Source organism: Stegastes partitus, unplaced genomic scaffold (assembly GCF_000690725.1).
Source record: "Stegastes partitus isolate 25-593 unplaced genomic scaffold, Stegastes_partitus-1.0.2 Scaffold300, whole genome shotgun sequence".
Taxonomy (NCBI): Eukaryota; Metazoa; Chordata; class Actinopteri; family Pomacentridae; genus Stegastes; species Stegastes partitus.
In genome coordinates, this window is record NW_007578031.1 from 265,019 (window position 1) to 275,824 (window position 10,806).

Below are 10,806 nucleotides of genomic sequence, written 5' to 3' on the forward strand. Positions count from 1 at the left end.
TGCAGCCCCACCACAGATATATGAGGCTGAATTTCAAAATTAAAAGTAACAAAATCAGACACGATGATGTTCATTTTGACTACTGTGTATATGGTTTCATTTAGTGGTTCCCAGTGTAGAGGTTTGAACCCTCCAACCTGTTACAAGATCACGATGACGGTTCACGAGATGAAATTTATGTTTATTTTCTCACCTTTTTCTGATGTTATTTTATTTTATTTTTTTAATTTTTGAAATCTAAAATAATTGTGCGTCTTTGGTCATCAAACAAACCATCTGAAAAATTTTGTGGAATTTTTTATTTATTTATTTTTTTAAAGCTCATCGACAAGACAAAGAGTCCCAGCAGCATTTAAATTAACATTTAATGTGAAGTGTTGGCCTAAACAAAAGTGTTAAATACCTGAAAAACATACACTATTTTGCTGTGAATGTAGCGGGTGTATTGAGCAGATTAATATACAGACTTGAGTAAAAGTACCTTTACTTGTTCTCACGTATATAAACTGTAATCCTGTGTGTGTGTCTGCAGGCATCATTAAGCTGCGGCGGAGTCCACCTCCCCGCCTGAGGGGTCCTCAGTACGTCCTCAACATCACCGCCACCGACGACAACGCGTCCGGTGGGCCGTATCCTCTCAGCAGCTCTGCACAGGTCATCGTGGGAATCAACGACATCAACAACAACAAGCCCGTGTTCCAGGAGGTGACTGAGGTTATGTGATATCATGAGTTTAATTTAAAAAGAAAACAAAAACATACAGTACAAATTCAGTTCTGTTCTGTCTGTGATCTCAGTGTCAGAACTACAGTTTGAATGCGGCGGTCTTGGAGAACCAGCCACCAGGGACGTTCGTCCTGCGCGTCCAGGCCCACGACGCTGACATGGGGGTCAACGGAGAGGTCAAATACGGCATCATGCACAGAGACGGAGTGTCGTCTGGGTTTGACATTGATCCTGACACTGGTAGGCTCCAGAGACATCGGTACAGTTTGTCTGAATGCACACCGAGAACAAAAAGATTGTAGGAAAGTGTTTATGTAAAATAGATCCCAACAGGTAGTTTTGTGAGTAACACACTGGTCTACACACATTTTGGTGTCAAAGTTTTTTGAGCTGATTTTGGACATTTGCAATGTGCTGAATCCAAATATTACATTGGTTTTGCTCAATGAGGTCAAAATTTTGATTTGTCGCCACATGCACTTTTTTTTTTTTGTACATTTTTGTGTACATGTGCAGGTATCTATGCTTTATGTCATACAAAATTCTTTTTCTATTTCTTGAAATTAACAAATTCTGAAACCTTTACCTCCTGGTTTATGAACAACACATTAGAGTCACATGATTTTATCAGAACGAGATGGAGACCAGGTATCAGGGACGCTGGGATGCAGTCATGATGGCTGATTACTGCTGGACTCTGAAGAGAGAAATACCTGCTGCTGATTATTCCAGGAGTTCCAAGAAGTTCAAGCCCTGAATTTTGAGCAATGCTGATGAAACATGCAATTTACTTCTATTTACCTTTACAAATGTTTACGCTCAGCAACTTTTGGATCATTTAGGTTAAGAAAACTATTAGAAAATTAAATTTTTCTTCTAAAATCTGATTTCATATGAGAAATACTAAAATAAATCAATCGTTAATGTCAAAAAATGTAATCGATTTGGTGGCAAAATCGATTTTTTTTTAATTGAGTTGGCGTAAAAACCTGACCTGATACAGAAAAGCAGACGTCATTTTTGGATTCAGCGTTGCAACAATGTCCTAAATCAGTTTAAAAAAATCCTAGACACCTTCAATAAAGTATTTTTTGTAACCCGGTGTTATGAAACGCTTCAATTTCAGGAAATCTTAACAATAAGATCCAAGCAGTGACACTCAGATAACTGTAGCCATGGTAACGTGGTCCCTGTGTCCGTCAGGTGTGATCACCACGGCGGTGAGCTTTGACCGGGAGCGTCAGAGGGAGTTCACGCTGTCGGTGACGGCCACCGATCAGGCCGAGGAGCCGCTCATCGGGATCTGTCAGATCACAGTGCTGATCTCAGATCAGAACGACAATGACCCCAAGTTTGAAAACAGCCGCTACCAGTGTGAGTACGACTGCTGCCGTCACGTTACTGCAACTACTTCCTGCACTCCACCGATACGCCTTCTGATGCTGCTCCATGGCTGCTGCTCCGGGTACAGATTGTGCCATTAGTGGCCCTTTGTTCTGTTAGTGCTGCTGTTTAGAGGTCCACAAGCAGTTTTCTGCCTCCGTTTTATCTTTCAGCGTTTTTTTTCATCTTGTGTGTCTGTGAAACAAGGCGGCGATACATTAAAAAGTTTCCTTCCCTCAGAGCCGCCCACACCGCCGTCTCTCGACTCGCTCCGTCCTCTTCCACGCAAAACCCTCTGCTTGTGTTTCGAGGAAGCAGGTGAAGCGTGGAAACTGTCTGCTCGCCGTAGATCCGTCTGCGTCCTTGTAATCCTAGAAAGCTCTTAAGACGGATGAAATATTCGCCGCCACCTCCCGCGGGTCCATGTTTGTTTACTACGTGTGCAAATATGTGTTTTGATAAGCGTTGTGTCAGAAGTTCTCGTCCGGTTAGGGAAACGCACAGAGTGGCTCATTAACTATTTAAGAGGCAGATTGAAATGTTTCTGGGACATGCATTCATTTACCACGAGCGAGTGTGTTTATTGGAGGAGGGGTTGTTCCTGCACGAATGAAGGAAATGAGCCGGAAACCACCTCTTGTTTAGCCTACTTGTTATTTATCTTATAGTCGTTATCCGTATACAGCAGCGCGGCGGGAAAAAAAAAAGATTCCTGGGCTTCGGGGACGGCATGATCAGCAGCTCTCGGGTGTTTTCTCCGTTGCTTTTTCACTTCACTTTCTATTAGCAGTAACATATTCTGAGTTTTCCTCTCCTCCAGAGGAGCCTGTTTACTGTATGAGTGAGCAGTGTCCTCTGGCAGCAGAAACAACTTTCAGACGCCTGTGAACATGAAAGTAGTTTAAATTTAGTGTAGGTTTGAAAAAGTCCTTTTCGAAAATATTTTTCAGTGAGAACTACGCACCTCCCCTCGACCTATAGCAGACTCCGATCAGATCTTGTCATGTTACAGATGTACAGAGATACAAACTGAAGGTAGAATGAATGTCAATGAAACACATGCTGGTTCTAAGGTCTGGCTCTAAAACCAAATTGGGTTCTGGTTTCTGTTTTTCAGACACTTTTTGATATAATCAATGCAAGATGGTGAATCTGCTTGTTTACCAGCAGGCTTTGAGTGTTTCACTGCAGATGTAGACAACAAGTACGTGCAAGACTGTCAAATATTTTCATACATTCTTCATTCTTTCTCCCTGGTTATCCAGGTTATCCAAACAACAACTCGAAAATGGCTTCAAATGCCTCTGAAATGTGATGAGAATAAACAAATATGGGACATAGTGAATCCTGGATATGCTGTAAATGGGAAATGTACAGAATATGCATTTGTTCATGATGAGTTAACCAGGGTACCAGTTATCCCTGGTATTGTCTGGTTCCTAACAAGGACCGGCTTCTTTGTTCTGAACATATATGTTTCAGGTGGAAACGCTTGCAACGTTTCTAAATCAGATTTAGAAAAACAGAGACTACAGATGAAAAATAGCCTCTGGGCTAACTCTGGCTCATTAACAGCAATGTTTATTAATGTGCACTGTCCCTGTTAAATAAACCAACAAATTAGTAAATAAATAAACTGAACCGCTTCAGTGTTGGTGGAAATATGTGAAATATGTGACTGAAAAGACTTGAGTTCCAGAGTAAGCAGTTATAAAAGTCAGAACCATCCATCCATCCATCCATTATCTATACACCACTTAATCCTCACTAGGGTCATGGGGGGCTGGAGTCTATCCCAGCTGACTCAGGGTGAAGGCAGGTTCACCTGGACAGGTAACCAGTCTATCACAGGGCTACACTTAGAGACAGACAACCAAGCACACTCACATTCACACCTACGGACAATTTAGAATCACCAGTTAACCTCAACATGTTTTTGGACTGTGTGGGAGGAAGCCAGAGAACCTGGAGAGAACCCACGCTGCACGGGGAGAACATGCAAACTCCACACAGAGAGATCCCGGGTGTCCTCACCGGGACACGAACCGGTGACCTTCTTGCTGTGAGGCAACGATGCTAACCACCGATCCACCTTGCCGCCCAAAATAGAGCATTCTGACTGGTTGAAAACTGCATCTCCGGCTAAAATTTTAATATCTTGACTTTTGTAAGGGCTAAACGTGAACATCAGTCTAGATTCCCATGCACTCTGCTTGATCGTAAGGATGCTAACCACGGAGCCACCTTGCAGCCCAAGTCAGAGCCATCAGCTGCCTAAATATGTATATATATCGTTTGCATTTATCAATTATCTTCATATCAAGAGCGGTAAAAAGTAAAAGCCTAATTTGCTGTGATCACCCTTCTTCCTGATACACTCGTGTTGTTCGGTTAGGTTAACAAAAGCTCATTAGCGCGGCTTTATTATTATTATTAATATTAATGGACATCATTACTCGAACAAAAGGAAGATCGTACAGCATCGTTCTGATCCAGGCTGCCTTGTTTGCAGCGGTGAACCCTGGGAGGCAGACGAATCCCGTGTTCGCTCCTCCTGGTTGTTTTGGTTGCCTCTCTGTGACACACATTAGACTCAGCAGGAACCGACGCGATTATTCAGTTGAAATGTATCCAGTGAGACCCACGGATGTGAAAAGGACATTATTATTGACATAATGCTTGAAATGCAGTATTACAGAGGGAAATGCAGCAGCCGACCTCCTCCCCGCTCGTTGTTTTTGTTGTCTGATAAGCGCTGACATGCATCACAGTCAGCAGGATTGGAGGTTATATTCATAAATTTAAAAATGCATCAGTTGACTTTGCAGAGTGAGACCCAGAAATGACAAAATGAGGTGACACACTGCTGACACAACACAACGCTGCGTTCCCATTATTATAATATCTGCTTACCATCACAGAACATGATGTTACACTGCGTTCAAATTTAATGAAATTCACTATTCATGATTTAGACGCGAGCACGAGTCAGAGTAGGATTTTGGTTGGAGCTCAGGAATCTGGGACATCTGATGGAGATACGAAGCAGTTTGTGTTTTCTATGTCTGACCACTCCCTGGTATCCTCTCTATAAAGCAGCAGTGAGGTAGTACCTGTTGTACTACTAGTATTATTCCTGACAGGTAATCTCTTCTCACTCGCAGATTTCCTGAGGGAAGACACCCCGGTCGGGACTAGTTTCCTGCGAGCGGCGGCGCACGACGACGACCAGGGAAGTAACGCCGCCATCACCTATTCGCTGTCCAATCAGAAGCCGGCGTATTTGCACATCAACCCGAGCACAGGCTGGATTTATGTCAACCATCCCATCTCACAGGTGAGCAACTACACCAGCAGCCTCGTATTCAGTCCCTGAAATTAACACTTAACTGGATTCTAATACTTAAATTTTATTGGCAGTTTTACAACAATGGCAACCAACAGCACAGTGCATGAACATAGTTACCAGAGTCCATATCAACTCACAAGAGTCCGTTTTACAAACATAAGCTACAGATAGAGCTCCAGGGCTGTAAGAAGAGGGTGGAAATGTCAGGGTGACAGTAATACACAGCCTGTGCACTTCTGTCTTGGCCAAAATACATACAGAATTGTATTCAAAGAAGATGAGAACCGCCACCATGCCGATCCCTCTTGTCCTGAAGTCCATGAAAAAAGTCCATTTCTTCCACCTTGCCATGTAAAGGTCCTTTGTTAGTCTAAGAAGCGAAGTAAGTCTTTCCATCTCATGGAGTTACAAAAGGACAATAACTTCTAATAACTTGTAAACTAAATTTTATAATTCATCCCACATCCACCCAACCGGTCGAGGCAGATGGCCGTCCTTCCCTGAGCCTGGTTCTGTCGAAGGTTTTTTTTCCCCTGTGGGGGTTTTCGGTTCCTTCCCACTGTTGTGGACTGCTTTCGGACTGCTGAAGCTTATAGGGAAACCAAATGTTTTGGATTGTTGGGTGTTTCTGTTTCTGCCTTTGTGAAGCGCTATGAGATGACTTGTTGTTGTAAATATGCGCTATACAAATAAAATTGAATTGAATTGATTTCCTTCATAATACTGAACCAGTTATCTGCTGTCGGTGGATCAGATCTCAACCGATTTCTGGTGATTTGCCTTCTTTGCTGCTAAAATCAAAATTTTCAAGAGATATTTGTCATTTCCTGTCAATTCCTCTGGTGCATCTCCCAGATAGAGTGACACGGACGTTGGTGGGATCCGGCATCTGAGAATATGTTGTCCACTTGTTCTAACATTTACCCAAAATGGTTTTATCAGTGGAAAGTTCCAAAAAATATGGCGGTGATTTGTCTCATCATCACCACAGTTACGCCAACATTTTTGGTATGATGATGATAAATTCACTTTCATCTTGGGAGTAATAAAAAAAACGGGTCTTCCAAGAATATTCCCGCCAGTACAAAGAGCAAGACGTGGAAAACACTGATTCACACGTGTTCTTCCATTGTTGGTTGCTTGCTTGTATCTCCATGTAGCATTTTTAGCTCCAAAGGCTATAATGGATTGACTCAGTCCTAACTTAAACCTAATTCTAACACAAATCCTTAAACAGCCCATTAAAACGTCCTCACTGACGAAAAACTAATTGGCAGCACCTCCTCTAAACCCTTTGTGTGCCCGTCCTCCACCCCGACCTCCTCCCAATATAAATGTTATTTCTAGGAGACAGGGTTGATCCAAGTCACACAAATATAAACTAGTGGAAAAAAACATGTGAAAGAAAGCTGGAAAATACCTAAATGAGACCAGAGCATTAGCACAGGATCACGAGTTCATGAGGTCTCCAGGTCGAGGTTATGACACCAATGTCAGCAGATGTTCGCTTGTCTCTACTGTCGGCAGAATAAAAGTTGCATCAAACAGACTGCTGCTGTAAATCTTTAATGGTTGTCGTATGTGTGCGCAGCTCCTTCTTTGTACAACCTCTCAAAGTCAAACTGAAAATCCATCTGAAGTGAATCCGCCTGTTAAACAAACGTCCGCCATGAATGATGCCGACTGTTCTTCTGTCGCTGTCATCCTCTCTGTTCTTCTCCTCTGCCTCTCACTTCCTTTTTCAACGGCACTTCAGTCAATAATTTAGTAAAGGCAGATTTACCCACTTTCTTTATTCACTTTTTTTTCTTACAAACAAACCAAAAGATCAACATTTTAACGTTTCCTTTTTCCTCTCAGCTCTAATATTTACTTATCTTACAAATGTTGAGCGGGCTTTCACAGCTGCCAAACAACCGCTTGATCATTAAAGTTTGATTTTTAAGATAACAAGACCAAGTTTTAATCCCAAACTTGTGCTTTTATTTCTTAAAACGTAAAAGTTGTGAAAAGGTAGATGTTCTCTTCAAGTTGTGAAAACCTGAAAGAAATAATAAACGAAGCAGCTCTGAATAAATACTCGTTGGTTTGTTAAATGATTCGAGTTGTTTTGTGTGCATCTGCCTGCAGACATCCAGGATCAGTCAGCAGATCGTGGCGTCAGACGGAGGGAACCGCAGCAGCTCCGTGGAGCTGACCGTCATCATCACCAACGTCCACAACCAGCCGCCACACTGGGAGCAGCCAGAGTACTGGGTCACCGTGCCAGAAAACACCGTCCGAGACGCCAAGATAGTGGTGAGTTAGTGAGGACTTGTTTTGGTCGCAGGAAAACTCGGCTTCTCGTTGGTCCTGATGTGCTCAGGTGGTTCTAAATCTGGACTCCACAGCCTTAAAATGTTTGACTTCCTTCTTGAGAACATATGAACATCTAAGGGGCGGCTGTGGCTCAGGTGGTCGAGCGGGTTGTCCACCAATTGCAAGGTGGCGGTTCAATCCACTATCCCTCTACAGTCGAAGTGTCCTTGGGCAAGACACTGAACTCGAACTTGCTCCCAATGGCAGGCAGCACCTTGCATGGCAGCTCTGTCACCATTGGTGTATGGGTTGGTGAACTGGTGAATGGGTGAATGAGACAAACATTGTAGGCTTTGGATAAAAGTGCTATATAAGTGCAGACCATATCATCTCTCAAAATGAGAGCGCTGACACTGAAACATAAAATTAATAGCATGTTTATATTGACTGCCATAAGAACACAAGTTTCTTCATGTTGGTTGTTTGCATGTGGATTCTTGAGGCCTTCCATCAGAGAATGAAGGTCCATCTTTTTTGTCGTTCTGAGGTCGCTGAGCTTGGCGCACAAAAGCTCTCAAAATGGCTAAAATTGGCGGCTGACTCATATACTACAACTTTTTTTTTTACAAAGTTTTTATTGTTCTCAAGTTCTTATATTTTTGCACTGAAAGGACTGCACCTTCTTTCGCTGTACTTGTTACAATGACAATAAAACAAATCTGAATCTGAATTTGAATCTGAATCTAAACACGTAACACTGTGTGCAGGTTTAACAGCACTGGCGAGTTGGAGTTTTTAAAATTCACTCTGATATAAGAGCTTAACGTTGTCTAGTTTGGCCTCAGAGTTGATCAACAAAAATTAGCTTACGTCTTAAAGTCTTTGTAAAGCAGTAAAAAAACATGTTTTCTTAGTTTGTCACACCACAAGAAATTACTATTAACCACTCAGCTACATTTAAATTATTCAAAAATCTGCAAATACATAAAATTAGGTTTCAAAATTATCTGTTCTGATAACATTAATATCATGCTGGAGCACTGACCATGCAAACAGACCTGAGTTCATTCTAACTAAACCAAACACGTGACACAAGTGCACACTGAATGGGAGAACCTCTGATTCTAACACTTCAGTCCTCGTGATGTTATAGTGGATGGAGTCGTGCAACACCTACGATTCAGCACTATGCAGTCCAGTCTTTCCCATATTTTAGACGTGTTTAGAAACAAATCTCCAAATTTCTTTTACAGTGACTTTGATTATGAAAAAAAACATAAATGCAGCATCTTTAAAATAATTTTATAAAGCAAGAATGGCATTTTTTTGGTATCAGCCGTGAACGCTCCAGTGTTTTTTTGGTGTGTGTTGACATCAAAGCTCCTTCTTTACGGCTGCTGCTGCGGCTTCTTCAAATAGGTAGCTTGCCTGAAAAGTTACCGATCAATAAGCTCCTTCTTCTGATCACTTTAAGTAGCTCTAAGATCTAGAAAGTGACACGGAGGAGAGTGGAAGGAGAGAGAGAGAGCAATATTTAATCCCAGTCGTCCTCCTGCAGCTGTTGGAGTTCTCTTTCATTTACATCCTCCTTCACGTCTGTGCACCAGCACCCCGAGGAGGCTACAAACACTTTTTCTTCTTCTTCTTCTTACTTCGCCCCTCTCTCCTCCCTTTTTCCGCTCATCCACCCCTCTCTCTCTCTTTCTTCCCCCCTCTGTGTCAGCACGTTTAGCCGAGCACTTCCAAACATTTTCTGCCGAGCAAACAACAAACCCGCCCTGAGTTTGTCTCACCTGACTCTCTGCAACACACACACACACACACACACACAGTTTGCTTGTATACCTCCGGTGATTTTTTTTTTTTCTCCCTCTTTTGATCCCTCCATCCTAATTTGCTCTCTTTTCCTAAGCCGCTGGTTTAGAAGGTGGAGGAGTTTTTACCCTCCAGCTGCTCGATTTCATGGAGGTTAGTCAGTTTTCGAATAGTTGGAGGGTGCGTGCGTGCAGTCTCGCTGTGCTGCTGCGCTTTTCTTTGACCCTGCATTTTTTATTTTTTGTACTGAAAAGACTAAAAACGGTGATGATGATGTTGATGATGATGATGGCGACTGGAGGTTGATCCGCCCACAGCTCCATCTGTCAGAAATGATTGAGGAGAGGGAGAAAATTGCACCTGCTGTCGGAGCGTCACAATGGACTCTCATCACCTCCGAAAAAACAGACATTTAATTACTGTGTTTAGCCTGACAGAGGCTGAACGACGGTGGGGGAGAGATGGGAGTCAGATGTAGGAAGGAGATCTGTTGGTTTTGGTCCTTTTCGAGTGATTTGTTGACAATATAGTTTAAAAATGAAATAACATGAGCTTTATTCTTCAATCAGGAGATGTAAAGTCCTCGTTCCGCCATCTTTCTTATTTCTAAATTCTGTTTGGACGTCAGGTTTTTCTCTCCGTGTTTTATTTCTTTCATTTGCCTTCTTGTGCGACAGTCACCCGTTTGGATCTCGTGGCGGCGCTCCATCACGTTTTAAAATCTGGTGAATATTCAACTGAAGCTTGACTTCAAATCAAATTGCACTATCTGTCACAAATCAGTTCTCCAACCGGTTCAGCCCAAGACTAAATCAGAATAACATTTCAACAAATCACTCAAAAACTTAGAAATGTCTCCTCCTCTTCCTCTTCCTCTTCCTCCTCCTCCTCCTCCTCCCTCTTCATCTCCTCTGCTGCGTTAATTGCGCTGAGGAGGAACTGTTGTTTTAAATTTAGCAGCCTTAATAAGGTCTGTTAATTACACTGTTAACGAGGTGGATGCTGCAGAGGTGGAAGCCGCTGTGCGTGTGTGTGTTAAATCTCCATATCAATAAGCCCTAGTCGCCTCCTGCACGTGTGCGAGTTACAGGTTTTGTTATCCTCCTTATTGGCTGACTTCCTCCGGCTTTCTTCCTCATCCTGTTTTTCTGTGGCAGACAAAAATAAAGTAGTAAGTCTGTGGACCAATGATGCACTGAGAAGAATCCTCAAAAGTACAGAGGCTATTATCCCCA

The 10,806-nt window shown here is 42.5% G+C and overlaps 1 protein-coding gene across 1 annotated transcript in view; it reads left to right on the top strand.

Annotated features, from left to right (window-relative positions):
• Positions 1-10,806, top strand: part of LOC103358277 (neural-cadherin) — a 183,653-nt gene that overhangs the window by 100,864 nt on the left and 71,983 nt on the right. Inside the window, exons 8-12 of the mRNA XM_008283185.1 lie at positions 533-705; positions 798-966; positions 1,930-2,100; positions 5,274-5,446; positions 7,589-7,756. Coding sequence (XP_008281407.1) covers positions 533-705; positions 798-966; positions 1,930-2,100; positions 5,274-5,446; positions 7,589-7,756 — 854 coding nt within the window. The remainder of the gene's footprint in view (positions 1-532; positions 706-797; positions 967-1,929; positions 2,101-5,273; positions 5,447-7,588; positions 7,757-10,806) is intronic.